We start from the raw sequence: 18,015 nt of genomic DNA, 5'->3' as shown, positions 1-18,015 counted from the left end.
GAGGATAAGACCAAGGTTAAAGGAGTAGATGCCATTGGGGTAAAACGCGTTAGGCATGGTGAATCTTCTCAAAAGGAAGAAAAGATGAAGAATAAAGGGGAATCTAGCAAAAAGCCGTCCAAGTCACGACGTAAAATTGACATTGTAGATTTCTCTTTGGGTAAATGTTCTAAACCATATGATTTGGTTCAAGATGTTTCTGTGCAGGGCCCAAAAATCACCTGGCCCCAGTTATTCCACCTAGCACCTAGGGTGAGGAGACAATGGACAAAGATGGTTAACACGAGGCGACCAAAGCCAAAGATAGCTGGGGCTATCTCTGGGAGGAATCTAGATGACATACTACCAGTGATGGATGCTTACATCAAAGGGCAATACATCTCCAATATCTACATCGATGGTGGCGCACAAATATGCGTCATGAGTGAAAAAATGATGCACCGTTTGGGTTTAGAGGTGAGTCGGCCGGCACCATGCCGAGCCAAAATGGCAAATAATTTAAAAGTTCAATGTGTTGGTGTCATAAATGCAGTTAGGATAAAGGCATTCAACACCGAGGTAGATGTGGACATCTTTGTCATGCCACACAAAGGGGAGGGCTATCCTATCATTCTAGGGAGGCCTTGGCTTATGGCTATGAGAGCTAAGCAGGACTGGGACACCGGCATAATCCAGATGAAGGATGCAAAAGGAAGACCAATACTTTATGACATGAAGATAGGTCAACAACGTGACATGGATCTAAAAACCTCCGAGGATGAGTTTTCTAGTGGTGAATCTTCAACCGCTTTAGAGGAGGAGTCAACAGTGAGTGAAGAAAGTGACAGTAGCATTGAGGTGATGGGGATCATTCTCAAGGACCCTAAGAAGATGGAGCAACCTGATGCCTCATCATCAAGCCAAGGGGAGACACCAGGTATACAACCTCTGGTAGAAGCAAGTAAGCTACATCAAATGCTCTCTAGTGAGTTGTGTGGGAAGGAGCGTGAAGATTATATTTTGATGCTAAGTAATTTTACCACATTGTTCATTGATGAATATGATAAAATCACTGGCATCACAGTAGTTCAACATCACATTAAGCTCAAGGAGGGAAGTAAACCTGTAGTGCAGAAGCTCAGGCGGCTAGGAGTAATTCAACAAGACGCCCTACTCAAAGAGGTGAGGAAATTGCTAGAAGCCGGTTTTATCTATCCTGTTGAAGACTCAGAGTGGGTTTCTCCAGTGGTAGCCACACCAAAGAAGAATGGTAAGTGGAGGGTTTGTGTTGATTACAAGCCTCTTAATGCAACCACAAAGAGGGACCATTTTCCTCTTCCTTTTCAAGACGAAATACTCAATGAGGTAGCAGGACATGAGTGCTACACGGTATGTGATGGCTACTCAGGCTACTTCCAAATTAGCATCGCTGAAGAAGATCAAAAGAAGACAACCTTCATCACACCATGGGGATGTTTTGCTTACAGAGTTATGCCCTTTGGTCTCACTAATGCTCCAGCCACTTTTCAGCGATATGTGACATTTGTTTTTCAGCCATTCTTTGGAAAATCAATCCGTGTTTTTATTGATGACTTTTGCATCTATAGCTCTCGCTCTCTTCATTTGGAGAAAGTTTATGAAGGTCTAGCTAGGCTACAAGCTTTGGGTGGCCAACTCAATGTGGAGAAATGCCACATTGGTGAAAGCAAGGTTACTCTTCTTGGCCATGTGATCTCGGCCAACGGCATTGAAGCTGACCCAAGCAAGGTTCAAGCCTTGGTGGCTTTGACCTCTCCCACCACAACAAAGCAATTGGTCTCTTTTCTTCAAACGGTGAGGTATTTGAGTAGGTTCATTCACTTGCTCTCCCAAGTGGTTCTCCCTTTACAACAAGTTACTCATCAAGAGATCTTCACTTGGAGTGAAGAAGATGAACAACAATTCAATGAGGTAAAACAAATTCTAGCTTCACTTCCCACCATAGCACCTCCAAAGTGGGACGAGCCATTTTATGTAAACCCTAGTGTTGGCAATGACACACTTGGGGCTGTATTGATGCAAAAGGATCCTCAAACTTCTTTCATGCGTCCTATCTACTTCTCTAGTCGAATGATGACCCCATCAGAAAAGGGATACACGGCAGTGGAGCACATGGTGCTTGCATTAATGTTTGCTACCACCAAATTTCGCTCTTATTTATTGTCTAGACCATTCATAATCTTAACAATGGAAGAAGTATTTCCTTATGTAATGCAGCACATGGATGTTTCTTCTAGGATTTCCAAATGGCTCACAAGGCTACAAGAGTTTGACTACACAATGCAAGTGGATAACTCCACAAGGGACAGTCTAGGAGGTATTCTCACTCATCGCCACTATGAAAAGAAGCTAAAGATAAAGCCAAATGATCAAGATATTACACCCGTGCTGGAAGTCCCTAAGGTAGAGGAGGCTCACTCTCTTTTCTTTGATGGAGCCTACAAGAGGAAAGTGGACAAAGCTGCAGCAGGCATTGTCATCTTCAACGAGCAAGGGGACAAGGTTTTCTCCATTGGGAATCTCTTGGATTCTCACTCTAACAATGAGGCAGAATATGCAGCTTTAACTCTTGGGTTAGAGTGGTGTGTGACACAGGGCATTCAACGGTTAAATGTATTTGGTGATGCCATGCTTTTAATAAAACAAATACAAGGAACTTGGGCTTGTAAAAATTATATCTTGCTAGGCCATTTGCGCAAAGTCAAGGAACTTTTAGGGAAATTTCAAGTTGTACAATTACATCATGTCCCTCGAGCAAAAAATCAAGAAGCAGATGCTCTAGCTAGAGAGAAGTTGCAAGATGTTTCAGTGGTGGGTGCTATCAAGTTGAAGCTGCCTCTCTTCCAAGGTGGCGATGCTATGCCTGACATCATGAGTTTCTTGGACACAGGAGAGTGTCCTAAGGATCTTACTAAGGGCCAAAAGCAGTGGCTTGTGCGCAAGGCAACAAAATACCGCCTTATCAATGACGACCTCTACTGCAAGGGTAAGGATCAAATTCTTAGGCGTGTACCTCTCTCTAGAGAGATCACTGAAATCATTTCAAGTTGCCATGATGGTGTTTGCGGAGGACACTTTGCACTTGACATCACTAGTAGAAAGATTCTACAAGCCGGGTTTGTATGGCCTAGTCTACATAGGGATGTGCATCATTGGTGTAAAACATGCAAGGAATGTCAAAAGGCAGGGGATAGGAGGCTCACATATGAGCCACAGACTCCTATAATCTCATATGGACCATTTGAGAAATGGGGAATTGATGCTATTGGGCCTTTGCCAAGGAGCCAATCAGGTAAATTTTATATCATCATGGGTGTGGACTACATGACCAGGTGGGCTGAAGCAGTTGCCACCACTCGGATTACAGCTAAGGAAGTGGCTAAGTTCGTATTTGAAAACATTTGTTGCCGTTTTGGCACTCCTCTTGAAATAATTTCTGACAGGGGACCAGGTTTTAGAGGAGACCTTGTAGGAGAGCTAATGGAGAAGTTAGGTATCTCACGACGACACTCAACTCCCTACTACCCACAATGCAATGGTTTGGTGGAAAAGGTAAATGGTATGATCTGCAAGATCATCACTAAGCATGTAAACAATCACAAAAGTGATTGGGACAAGCATCTTATGGCTGCACTTTGGGCTTATCGCACTTCATTTCGCACATCCCTTGGGTTCACACCATATCACTTGGTGTTTGATAAGGAAGCCATTTTACCCATTGAAGTACAATTGGCTAGTCTCAGGGTGCTAGCTGGGCAGGTGGAACGTCCTAATGCTCATCTCCACAACCACATTCTTGATCTAGAGAGGCTTCAACTAGACAGAGAAGATGCTATCAACTATTATGCAGCACAGGCAGAGCAACGTCGACTTACCTTCAACAAGGGACTTAGGGAAAAAGGTCTCAAGAAAGGTATGTTGGTCCTACGGTATGATAACAGGTTTGACACTAGGAAGGATAAAAAGTTTTCACCCAAATGGGAAGGGCCATTTGTCATTAGAAAGCGCTACGCCAATGGCAGTTACCGATTGATGGATGCAGATGGTAGGCTCCACAAAACACGTGTCAATGGATGGAGGTTGAAGCAGTACTTTTTGAGATTTGATCAAACACCTATGATGGAAATCCCCGAGGAGGGAGACTCCTCCACCTCTATTGAAGAAGAATCAGGTACAACGCTAAAGGCATGAATACCTCTAGCCTTAGGGGGAGGGCTAATGAGGAAAGCTTTTCCATGCATGGGAACCCCCCCCATATATTTTTTCCCTTTTATCAAAATATTTCCCATTGTATAAGTTACTTTTGATTTTTTCTTCCTTTTTCACAAACGTTTTAGCCTTTATTAAATAAATAATACTTATGCTAATCAATCACGATGTAGCATAATAAGTAAGCTTTCTTTGTTGATCTTTCTTTTGACCTTATATATTAAATATATATATATTCTAGTATTTTCTAATATATTTTTTTCATGTATATATATTAGTCCACTCTACCAAATATTTTATTCACTAGTTTTCATTTTCAAACATCAACCCAACTTTCAAATTTCAATAATACCTCCATCTAGATGATTGCCAATCTTTTCAACTTTCTAGGTCATGTTTTCATACACATGAAGGAGCTTACACTTGAAGGCAAGAGAGAAGTCCACTCAAAGGGGACCACCAAAAGACTTTTGCAGCCACAAATAATACATTATTTGGCTGAATATTTTAAGTAAAGAAGAACCCCGAATCTGAAGGAGCGTTCAACATGAAAGATGTAGCTCGTGATCTCAACTTTTAGCTTAAATTTTTTCAGAATTTTTGGAGTTATGAACACGGAGATATGATTTTTGTAGTGGACCCCAGTTTTTTCGTGTAATGGTGACACAGGCCATCCCCACTTTTCTTCCTTCTAGAATGGCTATGGTTCTACAAGTCTTCAAGCATGATTACAAGAGACAAGGCTCTTTTAATGAGGTCTTGGCTAGTCTAGAGTAATTCTATCACCACTTTTGGAGAATCCATCCTCATCAACAAATATCCACCTTCGACAACCTCTCTTATAATTTTCTTACCTCTCTCTTCTCTTCCTAATAAGCTTATGTCTATCCAAAGCTAGACTATTGTAAATATTTCCTATCCTCTACATCCTACCCACATTCTCTCTTTTCCTCTCTCTATTGACTCTGGTATTTTAAATAATGAGGAGACAAGATGGGAGCCACAGTCACATGCACCCCATTTTCCTAGTCACCAAAGTGGGACACTCACCTCAAATAGAAATATTGCTAAATCGTTCCCTCCTTCCCTATATAAGGAGGCCATGAGAGCTCACTTGGGGGAGAGAACACACACACACACACTCACCTATCCATACACACTCTTGTGCTACATGCTTGTAGCATGAACCCTAATCACATAATCACAACACCATCATCATCACCATCACCATGCACAAAAGATGAGCACCACACCTCCACACCACTTGTAATTAAGGGTTGAAGGCACAATTTCAAGAAGAAGAAGGGTGGACACACTCATGATATTCCTCGCCATCAACTCCCATCTCTCCATTATGCCTGCTACAATCTTGTTCCCTTCTCATTTTCCTGCCATACGCTACCTATTGTATTCATCTTTTGCAAGCAATCAACACACTCCATCTTGGTGCCATACTTTGTGTCGCTTTGGATACATCTCATTGTGAGTATGGTATATTCTTGTTCCTTGCCATTTTGTTTCGGCTTATGTTAAGGTGTGCGGATTCGCCACCACACACACACACTCTCTCTCCCTCTCATATTCCTATCATCTTGCTACTTCTATCTTAAGGTGTGCGGATTCGTCACCTTTTGTATGAGAAGTGAGCATACTTGCATGTATCCCTGACCTCGTTATCTTCCTTACTACATGCACACGTAGCGAGCCCATTCTCACTCACTCACCACTCCTCTCACCTTATTCTCCGACCACCGCATTCCACATTTGGGCGTGGATCTTGAAATTTTTTTCCATGCATGCTTCATTGTGTATATGTATGCGTCCTAGCCGCATATCTTGCTAGGTGGTGCCCCTATTGTGTATTCCCCATGATGAGGCCATTGTGCTTAGTCTTGGTGTAGAGGCCACCGGGTCTATTTTTTTCACTTCCGCCTCTCAGCGGATGATACAACCTGTAACCTTTGCTTTCAGCACTATAACCAACAAAAATACATTTGACAGCCTTATCATCCAATTTTCTGCGTTGTACTTGTGGCACCAAAGCATATGCCAAACAGCCAAAAACACGTATGTGCTCAATAGAAGGTTTTCTATTATGACATGCTTCTTATGGAGTAATAGACTGCAAAGCTTTTGTAGGACACCTGTTAAGTACATAAGTGGCACACATAATGGCCTCAAGCGAAAAAGAATGCGGCAAAGCTTGACTTTTGACTATACATCGTGCCATTTCCGTCAGTGACCTGTTTTTTCTCTCAGCAACACCATTTTGCTAAGGTGTATAAGGCACTGTACATTGGTGTTTTATCCCACGACTAGCCAGAAATGCATTAAATTCATGAGACATATACTCCCCCCCTTGATCAGAACGGAGGGTGCCCATAGTACATTTCGAGACATTTTCAACCATAGCCAGAAATTGTTTGAAGCACATAAAAACTTCGGACTTCGCTTTAAGCGGAAATACCCATGCATGCCTGGAGTAATCATCAATGAAAGTCACGAAATACAGGTAATTGCCCAAGGACGGAGTTTACATGGGCCCACAAACATCACTATGCACAAGCTGCAACCTGCATGTGGCCCGAACTAAACCATCCTTTGGAAATTTAGAACGTTGCATCTTACCCAAAATACAGCCTTCACAAACATGTTTGACAGGTGCTTCAAGAGGCGGCAAAGAAGCAACTATATCAGATTTCTGCAAACGCAGCAAACTGGCAAAATTTAGATGACCAAAACGTGCATGCCAAAGTTTTGTATCTAAAATAGCCCTTGAATCTGCAACAGCATTTGCAAAATTTTGTCCACACTTGTCATACAAAGTGAGCTTATACAGCCCACGACACAAAAGGCCAAATGCAACAATTTCATCACCAAAACTAAGATTATGAACTGTACATCTGTCATCCACAAATTTGACTACAAGTCCATGTCTAGCAAGTGCGGATACAGACAAGAGATTATTCTTGATCCCAGGTACATAAAGTGCATCAACAAGTGTGAAGGAACTGCCATTAGCAGCAGTGAGCACAATCTTTCCAACTCCCTAAACTGGATAAGAGGCGTTGTTGGCACAAGTGACTGAATTCCCATGAGGGACAGACTCGAGAGAGGTAAACAATTCACAATGTGAGGTAATGTGCTTTGTAGCACCACTGTCGAAATACCACACATGCATGTGAATCTGCAGCAACTGACAAGCATGCATCATGGACAGCAGGATTGTAAGTGCACTCTCCGCTAAAAGCCCATTCTGCATCAACATCAGCAACACAGTCTCCTTTCACAGAAGACTCAACAATGGCTTCATTTGTAGTGGAACCAGCATTTGCAGTGGAACCACCCTCTTTCTTCTTAGCCTCTTTGGCCTTCAACTTAGGACACGACTTAATCAAGTGATCATTGGCTTTACAATAATGGCAGTGCATCTTCTTTTTGCCCTTATCACCAGAATTGCCAGACGAAGTACTGCCAGCAGAAGCATTAGGAACATAATTTTTTCCACTCGCAGCAAAACCATAAGAAGTGGCTGCATTACTGTTACCACCCTTTCTTTGAGAAGCAATAAAAGCCTGTTCAACTACACGCTGCCTAGTCCTGTTTTTTCTAGAAAGTAACGCAAGCATCCTGCACATCTCGCACAACAGCTTGTTCAACAATGTTTCTTACAAGAAAGCGCTTGACAGCCTTGTCCTTGCACACACATCGCCCACAATTGGAGCATTTGATGGGATTGGTGTCGCCTCTTTTGTGCTTGTTACATCCATCGTTGCGGCGCTTACCGTCATGACTGCTTACTACCACAACTGCTTCTGCTTCCTCTTCGTCGTGGCCATCTCTCTCTCTCTCTCTCTCTCTCTCTCTCTCTCTCTCTCTCTCTCTCTCTCTCTCTCTCTCTCTCTCTCTCTCTCTCTCTCTCTCTCTCTCTCTCATATAAAGGAAAATTCGGATACATTCAATCGTCGCTAGGCTTATTGTCTCTAAGCTTACTGCATTGTTCCCATGAGGTCACTTGATACACCTTTACGAAAGACCATCTCTCGCCCTCGAGATGCCCCCATTAGCGCTCTACAACAGTATTTTAACCTTCATGATAGAAACGCCTTGAGTAATATAGAGGCAGTCATGGTGTTGATACTGACGGTGCTTCTCATAATCATCACTTATATGTCCCCGGCGACATGTTCTTCTTCATCGTTGCAATCCATCGCATATGCATCAGCAGGGGATGGGCGGGCGAGCTGTAGTATGAGCCTCTATATCGTAGAATGCCCTTTTCTCCATCAATGTAACAAATTGAGGATCGTATTGGATCCGTATTGAGGAGGCGGATTTTTTGGAGCAGCAAGAGCCCTTTGGAAGGCGACATCTCTGCAAGTCCTTATACAAAAATCCTTTACAACTAAATTGAGAAGCAAAAAAAGCATTGTCATCCACCTACATGTTAATAGAAGGGAAGATCTGACCTCAAGCAGCGAGAAGGACGGCACCACTAGCCTCTTTGATCTTCTTCTCCACAAGCTTAGAGAAGAAATTGGCTTTAACAACCAGAGGAGTGGGGGGAGCATCGCCTTTATCTAGCACCTTGAAGTACCTAAACTGTGTGACATCCAGCAAGGTCCCCTTTCCTTCTAAAGCAGACTTCACAGAGTCGGAAAGAAGCGAGAAGAGATAATCCACATTCACTATGGGACAGTGGAACTTGTTCATTGTCTTGTGGAAGTAGTGCATACCTACCTTCCGGAAGTACCTAGGGTGATATTTTTCTAGCAAAATGCAATGGTCGTGCATACGTCCTGCATTACCACGACCTCCAGGATGCTTTCTGTGCTTGCAAATTCTTATGTGGCATGCACTGACGTGACCTCTCTTCTTCCTATGCTTCTGCCAGCATGCGCTCTTTGAGAGAGAGAGAGAGAGAGAGAGAGAGAGAGAGAGAGAGAATAAGAAGAAGAAGAAGAGAGTTTTAACGTCGTAGGAAACTATCCCAAGAGACCTTAAAGGTCTAGTCAACGAGGAGTTGAACTCAAGACCTGTTATTCAAGAGGGAAATGGCATAAGCAATCTACCACACTTGGGTGATAGAAAGGTTATACCATTTTTCTCTTTTTATTAGCGTGATACACACACCCACACACACCCAAGAAGAAGAGAGTTTTAACGTTGTAGGAGACTATCCAAGAGACCTTACAGATCTAGCCAACGAGGAGTTGAACTCAAGACTTGTTATTCAAGAGCGAAATGGCATAACCAATCTGCCACACTTGGGTGATAGAAAGGTTATACCATTTTTGTCTTTTTATTAGCACACACACTCACACACCCACACACACCCAAGAAGAAGAGAGTTTTAACATCGTAGGAAACTATCCCAAGAGACCTTAAAGATCTAGCCAACGAGGAGTTGAACTCAAGACCTTTTATTCGAGAGGGAAATGGCATAACCAATCTACCACACTTGGGTGATAGAAAGGTTATATCATTTTCCTCTTTTTATTAGCGCGCACACACACACACACACACCCGAGAAGAAGAGAGTTTTAACGTCATAGGAAACTATCCCAAGAGACCTTAAAGATCTAGCTGACGAGGAGTTACACTCAAGACCTGTTATTCAAGAGGAAAATGGCATAACCAATCTGCCACACTTGGGTGATAGAAAGGTTATACCATTTTCCTCTTTTTATTAGCACACACACACACAAACCCACACACACCCGAGAAGAAGAGAGTTTTAATGTCGTAGGAAACTATCCCAAGAGACCTTGAAGATCTAGCCAACGAGGAGTTGAACTCAAGACCTGTTATTCAAGAGGGAAACGGCATAACCAATCTACCACACTTGGGTGATAGAAAGGTTATACCATTTTCCTCTTTTTATTAGCACGCACACACACACACACCCGCACACACCTGAGAAGAAGAGAGTTTTAACATCGTAGGAAAATATCCCAAGAGACCTTAAAGATCTAGCCGACGAGGAGTTAAACTCAAGACCTTTATTCAAGAGGGAAATGGCATAACCAATTACTACACTTGAGTGATAGAAAGGTTATACCATTTTCCTCTTTTTATTAGCACACACACATACACCCGAGAAGAAGAGAGTTTTAACATCGTAGGAAACTATCCCAAGAGACCTTAAAGATCTAGCCGATGAGGAGTTGAACTCAAGACCTCTTATTCAAGAGGGAAATGGAATAACCAATCTACCACACTTTGGTGATAGAAAGGTTATATCATTTTTCTATTTTTATTAGCTCACACACACACACACCCGAGAAGAAGAGAGTTTTAACGTCGTAGGAAACTATCCCAAGAGACCTTAAAGATCTAGCCGACAAGGAGTTGAACTCAAGACCAATTATTCAAGAGGGAAATGGCATAACCAATCTACCACACCTGGGTGATAGAAAGGTTATACAATTTCTCTTTTTACTAGCTAAATATCATGCCGTTGGGATGGGGGAAAAGGATACAACACCAAATACACTATATGATTGCCTCTCTATAGCCCAACAGATATCCAGCACCCCAAGCCACACAGAATCACGTACACGTGCACACTTTTTGTAAACTTCCAATGCAGAGGCTCGCCTACTAGCATTCCCGACCATACACACTCACATTGGCTGACGCATATACAAACCAACTGGCAATCCCTCATTCACATGGCTCACTCAATCTCTCTCCTCCTCTCTCTTTGCACACACACACAATCAGTCCGGAGCCACTGCTTCCACGGACGAGATTCTCAAGACGAGACGAGTAGATGGTCACAATCGAGCCATAAAAAAACCAATAGAAAACCTTTGCATCAAAATGTAAACTCTGTTTGGTCGAGCCCCACTCGGCTTAGAGAATTCTTTCTCGCTACTGGCCAGCCCCCCACCTCTGCAAGTGGCCACTACATCTCCCCTTCATGGTGACACCACCCTGCAGTCCTGCTCCAACTTGGCAGCCCTTTGTGGCTTTCCTCGCCCACTACAGTTGACTCCCCTCTCTTATCTGCATCACCTCCTCTTGCATGCCCTCTATCGGACCTTCTTCTCACATGGCGGCCCTGCAGCCTCCCCTTACTGTAGCGCTGCCCTATTATAGCCCTGGCGGCCTCCCCCGGCTGCCCCTGGCTTCACCCTCATGACCACCTCAAGGCTGGAATCTGCACCACCCCGTGGCCCTCAGCCCCTACTGCAGCTCCTCCACATCTCTGCAAGGCGGTCCCCCCTCGGCTGCCCTCTGCCTTTTCCTCCTCCTGTATAGCGATGGCCTGTAGCCCCTCGGCTTCCCTACCTGCATGGCCACCTCCTGCTCACTAAGTGGCACAACCCCCTCCCTAACTGGTCGCTCTACTTCTGGCAACCTGTCTTCATGCCCTCCAACTGGCCCGCTTTCCTGCATGCAGGGCCTCCAAAAAAAAAAACGCCACCTTCTTGCAGTTGACTGCAGCTCCTTTGTTTTTTTTTTTTAGAGCATGGCAATTTTCTTTAACAAAAGTCCACTTGCAACTTGGGCCGCCTTCCCACAGAAAGCCACGCCGTCGTGTAGCTTTATCGATCGCAATGACTAGGCCGGCTCAAGCTCCATCTTGGTACCCTTCTCCCGATCCAACAACACCTTGAAATGACGAGCCCAAAAAACCCGAGACGTATAGCACATCGAATCTATACTTTAGACACCTGTAGATATTCTGATCCGTAGAGCTTCAAAACCAAACTTGACCAGTAAAAAGCCGCATTTGGCGTACATATCACGGTGAGACCTGCTCCAAAATGCATTTGAGACCTGTCAAAGTCCGATACCATCATCCTGCCTGATGCCATATTCCTGCTGCTGGCTTCTCCCTGTGTCGACACAAATTGGGTGCACCATCATTGACCGCCCCCTCGTTGAGCATTCATGCTCAATCGTGGCATTATTTAGATAGGATATCAGTGCATAAGAAGAAAACTGATAGCTACTATGTACAAGAAGCTAGATAATTAGCAGTAGTTAGGTAGAGAGAGATGTGCATCTGCTATAGAGCCTGCCCGGTTCAAATTTAAGGCCATAAGCTCTCCCAACTATAATGAAGCTTCCGCCGAGATCAAAAATATAGCTTTGATCATCATCATTCGTCTGTAACACATAGGCAAGTATTCCCTGCTTTGCACCGGTAACTTTGTCAGCCAACCAGTTGTGTAGACCTTCATATCAACTCCCTTCAAAAAGTTGTATATATGGACTATCTCCATGACCAAAACAAACCTGCACACCCTGCATATCTTCTGTATCCTGTGTCTCCCCGCCATCGTCTAGAGAGATCTTCATAGCATCATCGTCTTCGAAACACACAACATGTAGCAAGCGGCATAGTGGTTCTTGCATAGCAACCTTTATCAACAAATCCATCAGTAGCATGGCACCAACGTGCGGCATCCAATCATCCAAAGCAAACACTGGCAAAACCTCATCTGTAGGCTCTTCAAGCAGTACTAGAGCAGGCACACAGCCTTGCATGTCATGTATCCTCGCCAAAGCTTTAGCAACCAAAACCTGCGACTCGCTATCAACATCGACCACCGGCTCATCAAATCCCCAATCATCTTCATCAAGACGTTCATCTTCAGTCAACATGGCCTGACCACCACAAGGTAAGAGAGAGGGTTGCCCAACCCCCTGGTCTTTGCAAACTGGCTCTTTTGCTGTTCTTTAACCAAATTATCGACATACATAACATCATATGTCTCATACCTTGAGAAAGCAGACTCCGTTTCCCATGTGTTGTCCGTATCCAAGGCACTGCTATACACCTCGTCTTTCTCCATAAAAATCACCGACTTTGGCACTTCAGCTATCTTCTCCAATGCTTGCTTTTCGGAAGTCACCTAGTCAAGCACATCAGGTGGTACTTGGTAGGCTCCTCTCTGCAGCTACTGAGGCCTCATAGGCCCACACGGTACCGTCTCTACTCTGTCATCATACCTATCTGCTTCTACCACATGTGCATCAACAAAGGGTTGGACTCCTGAAGCTCTTCCCTAGCAACTAGCCTTGGCACCAATGGACTCGCTTCTAGCACATGTGCATCAACAAAGGGTTGGACTACCTGAAGCTCTTCCCTAGCAACTAGCCTTGGCACCAATGGACTCGCTTTTCCTGTTGCTTCTTTAAAATCTTCTTCGTCCTGCTCTATGTGTAGGCTACTGCCTCCTCATACGTGCATGGCCCATCTATCTCGACTTTATCCCGCACTTTGACATGCAAGCAGTCCACAAACTTGGTCATCTTTAAAAAATCTACATTCTCTATAGCAGTTACCTTAACCAACTTGCTCCATATGGCCTCGAACTCCCACACGAATGCTCAAAAATCGTTGTCAAGGCTTTGCTTTAGGTTGTCCATCATGTGCTTCACTTCACTCCACTGCGGGTTGGCCACATATCGGCTTTGGAATGCCACTTCCAATGTGCCCCAATCCAGCTTTTCTTCAGCCTACAAGCTCTCATACCATATCGTTGCTTTGCCACTAACCAAGAGCGGGAAATCTTGGGCCACTCCCTCTTCTTTCGACAAGCCATTCTCCAGCAAAAAAAGACCGTAGTCCTACAGCCACACTTCTACATCTTCAGCACTTATAAAAGTCAGAAAACCCGACCACATCTTGCTTAGCAGCACTTGTTCTTTGAACCTGGAAACACTGCAACATTGTCTTTGACTTCACCAAGGAGCAATCAGTAGCTCCTCTGTGGTGGCACCACTGATGGGATGGGGGAAAAGGATACAACACCAGATACACTATATGAATGCCTCTCTATAGCCCAATAGATATCCAGCACCCCGAGCCACACAGAATCACGTACACATGCACACTTTTTGTAAATTTCCAATGTAGAGGCTCGCCTACTAGCATTCCCAACCATACACACTCACATTGTCTGACGCATATACAAACCAATCGGCAATCCCTCATTCACATGGTTCACTCAATCTCTCTCCTCCTCTTTCTGTGCACACACACACAATCAGTCCAGAGCCACTGCTTCCATGGACGAGATGCACAAGACGAGACGGAGTAGATGGTCACAATCGAGCCATAAAAAAACCAGTAGAAAACCTTTACATCAACATGTAAACTCTGGTTTGGTCGAGCCCCCCTCGGTCGGCTTAGAGAATTCTTTCTCGCTACTGGCCAGCCCCCCACCTCTGCAAGTGGCCGCTACATCTCCCCTTCATGGTGACACCACCCTGTAGTCCTACTCCGACTTGGCAGTCCTTTGTGGCTTTCCTCGCCCACTACAGTTGACTCCCCTCTCTTATCTTGCATCACCTCCTCTTGCATGCCCTCTACCGGACCTTCTTCTCACATGGCAGCCCTGGCGGCCTCCCCTTACTGCACCTGGCAGCCTCTCCCGGCTGCCCCTCGCTTCACCCTCACCACCTCAAGGCTGGAATCTGCGCCACCCCGTGGCCCTCAGTCCCTACTGCAGCTCCTCCACATCTCTGCAAGGCGGCCCCCCTCGGTTGCACCTCCTCAAGCTCTCCTCGACCCTGCCTTTTCCTCCTTCTGTATAGCGCTGGCCTGTAGCCCCTCGGCTTCCCTACTTGCATGGCCACCTCCTGCTCACCAAGTGGCGTAACCCCCTCCCTAACTGGTCTCTCTCCTTCTGGCAACCTATCTTTTACATGTTGTATCTTGCAATCTCTTTAGTAGAATTTTTTCATCTCGCTCATAGAGTGTGATCTCACTCTTATCGTCCTCTGTATGTAAAATCAACCTTGCCTTCTCCAACATTGCATCAACGTTTTCTCAGGTTCCATCAATGGAGCAGCTATTACCCATCAGATCAGTCGCTCATCCAATGACATTTGCTGGCTACAGACCTGCCCTGTGCTTTGGCCTCACCTACACTCTCACTTTGCTCACTCTATCGTGGCATCAATATCTCGACCTTCATAGTTGGCCAAGCTTTGCTAATTCACATTGTGAAGAGTCTTTGAGAGGTCTCAATGCTTCCAAAAATGTCTTGGTAAGGTTAACTTGGAACACGTTCGACCTTCCATATGCTTCACGACCTTCAAATTTCTTCACAGCTTTACAAATTGTTTATTCTTCATCTTACAAATGTTGATGATTTTGCAACATTTTTCTTTGTTCTAAGATTGGGGAGGCCTACTTGCTGGCTACTCTCATAATTGCATTGTCAAAATTCCTCCTATTAATCTGACCATGCAAGCCGTTGCGGCACTCAATTGACTTTTTCTTGTTCTCTTGCTTGCCCCTCAGTCCTAGCATTTGCAACAAGGTTTTGCCCCATGGTAGTGTGCCCCATGAGCTCTTAGTTGGTTTTCAACCTGCAAACTCCTCTTCCTTCTCCGTATACATTTTATAAGAACATCAAGCACAATGGCAACATTTCTCTCGATGATGTGATTGAGATTGCCCGTGTGATGCATCCCCGTTCAATGGCAAAGGAGCTTGCTGGCACAATAAAGGAAATTCTTGGCTCGGGGAGGTCACCTAATAAAAATGTAACCTATCACGTGAGTTCAACAGAAGGGTATTTAAAGTTCTTGAAACTTACAGAAATATATATACAGAAGGGCATTATTTTTTCAAATTTGAAAAAAACTTACAGATATTAAAAGAAAAGGGTACATTATATTCTTAACATTATTCATAGATAAAGGGGTTTTACAAACATGTCTTGAATGCACGTGATATGGTAGTTTTACACATAGTGAACCCCCCGAGATTCTTGGTACTGCATTTCTGTCGGTTGCTCTGTGAATGGCAAGGATCCCAAGGATTTGCAAACAGACATTAACGATGGGGATGTTGAGATTCCAGAGAATCAGCTTAACTAATCTTAGGTAGGTGCCTCTCTTGAATGTAGCGCTGTTAAAGCAAGTTTTACTTTGTGGTACTGCTGGTGGGTTTTTCCTGCGAATCATTTTTGGACAAATGTCAGCTTGTTATACTTCTAATGAGTGTATGCTCAGCGTGTCAGAGAGAGAGAGAGAGAGAGAGAGAGAGAGAGAGAGAGAGAGAGAGAGAGAGCACCGGTTCACATGCTTCAAACAGTGTTTGGGAAAAATTAATTTCACAAACATCCAAAAAGAAAATTTCTCAAAATAACGGCATTTTTTAAAATTAAACTTTATTTTCTTGAATTTTCAAACCGAATTTATCATTTTTTTTCCTCCCTTCAATCGGTTGTTTTGAGTTTTCAATCGGCTCTTAGCAATATATTTTAGCGGACTTAAAATCTAAAAATTGACAGACACAGGCTTTTTCAGAGAGTTGTGTGTGTGTTTGTGTGTGTGTGTGTGTGTGTGTGTGTGTGTGTGTGTGTGTGTGTGTGTGTGTGTGTGTGAGAGAGAGAGAGAGAGAAGATCCTACAAGGTAGTTTGGTTGTGCTCACACATTGGCTTAGTCTTCATGAGGACTAAAACTTAAGTGGGAGAATGCGCAAGGTGAAGTGAAAGATAAGAAAAATAAGTCAAAGATTGAAGCAAATCTAGTCAACTTTGGTCCCTGAAAGTGAAAAGACTTTTTCTTGGAGATTCTCCAAGCTCAACATTTTGTTGTAAAGATGTTTTGTATATGATGAAAATAGTCGGTGCTAGTGATATTGTTTTTTTTTTTTCAAAGAGAGAGAGAGTATCTAAGCATCTTTTCTCACTTATTAGTGCTCTTCCTAGTGGACATACATGGTTTGGCAAGTCTCTATCATCTGCAAAAAATGCGATGTCAATATGATGCAACCCTTTCCCTCATCTAACTAGCAAGATTTCCTTACCACCTTGTCTTGAGCAGACACAAGCTCAAAAGACATTGAAATTTTCCGCAAGCAAGTTATGGCCTTGTAGACATCTACTAAATTTTTTCAAACAATGATCCAAAATGGAAAGGAGTCGCATCTTCCATTTTTGTGAACTAAGCTGTTTCAATCGATCTGTATTTAAGTTTCCAAAAAAACATATTTTTGCTAGCAGTGGTGACATGTATAAGGACGACTAGATTTGTATAATCATGATTGGGGAGGAATGGTGCTGACATTTATTGTTTGGGTTTAAAGAAAGCTCTCTCTCTCTCTCTCTCTCTCTCTCTCTCTCTCTCTCTCTCTCTCTCTCCCTATGATATCTCTTTTTAGAAAAGAAGTATATATATATGTGAGAAACTCACTTGATAACTTTGCTCGGTTTTGAGCTTGCTCGGATAAGTTCGCTTGATGTTTGGTAGAACTCAATCTTCCTTCCTAACCCTCAAGCTTTCCATACCTTGAATCTTGTTTATCTTATTACTTTCTTTCAATCCAAGTAGCAAAATTGGTGGTCTTTAAGTGAGGATGAAGAGGGAGAGAGATGACTACGCCAATAAGATTCTCTGATAGTTCCCAAAGCTAGGAGAAGACTCTACCATACACACACTAAGGTAACATTTTCTTGTTCTATTTATGCTATTGCACTTGCTTGAAAGTGATTTACCTTTCATGCTTACTTAAATTCATGCTTAAGCTCTCATGTTTCCATAAGCAAGCCTTTCCCTTGCTTGCTTGAGAAGAAGCTTCTTAATTTTGTTGTTTTGTTCTAATTATGATTCATTACTAATCATAACTAACCACGATGTTATTTCAAGTTTCTTTAGATTACCAGACTAATATGACATAGAGAGAAGTAGAAAACACTTTCTTTAACCATAGGTAATTGGAGATCATATTTACCTAAAAAGTATACATGATGAATGGTGACTAATATCTGTTGGACGGATAGGCCGCAACGGACGTCGGCACAGTGAGAACT

The 18,015-nt window shown here is 43.5% G+C and overlaps 1 protein-coding gene and 1 pseudogene across 1 annotated transcript; both read right to left on the bottom strand.

The window, feature by feature from the left end:
* Window positions 1-8,389: 8,389 nt before the first annotated feature.
* LOC147445890 (uncharacterized) lies at window positions 8,390-12,053 on the bottom strand (annotated as a pseudogene).
* Window positions 12,054-12,423: 370 nt separating this feature from the next.
* LOC147445889 (uncharacterized) lies at window positions 12,424-12,846 on the bottom strand. The gene has a single exon (XM_086524646.1). It carries the CDS (start codon window positions 12,844-12,846, stop codon window positions 12,424-12,426), a length of 423 nt encoding a protein of 140 aa, XP_086380772.1.
* Window positions 12,847-18,015: the final 5,169 nt, after the last annotated feature.

This window comes from Adiantum capillus-veneris, chromosome 12 (genome assembly GCF_014529385.1).
Source record: "Adiantum capillus-veneris isolate H3 chromosome 12, ASM1452938v2, whole genome shotgun sequence".
NCBI classification, from domain to species: Eukaryota; Viridiplantae; Streptophyta; class Polypodiopsida; order Polypodiales; family Pteridaceae; genus Adiantum; species Adiantum capillus-veneris.
This window is presented reverse-complemented; position numbering and strand designations above follow the sequence as displayed.

Excerpts from the sequence above, each read along its gene's own strand:
- LOC147445889 (XM_086524646.1), bottom strand. The coding sequence starts at position 12,846 with ATGTTGACTGAAGATGAACGTCTTGATGAAGATGATTGGGGATTTGAT.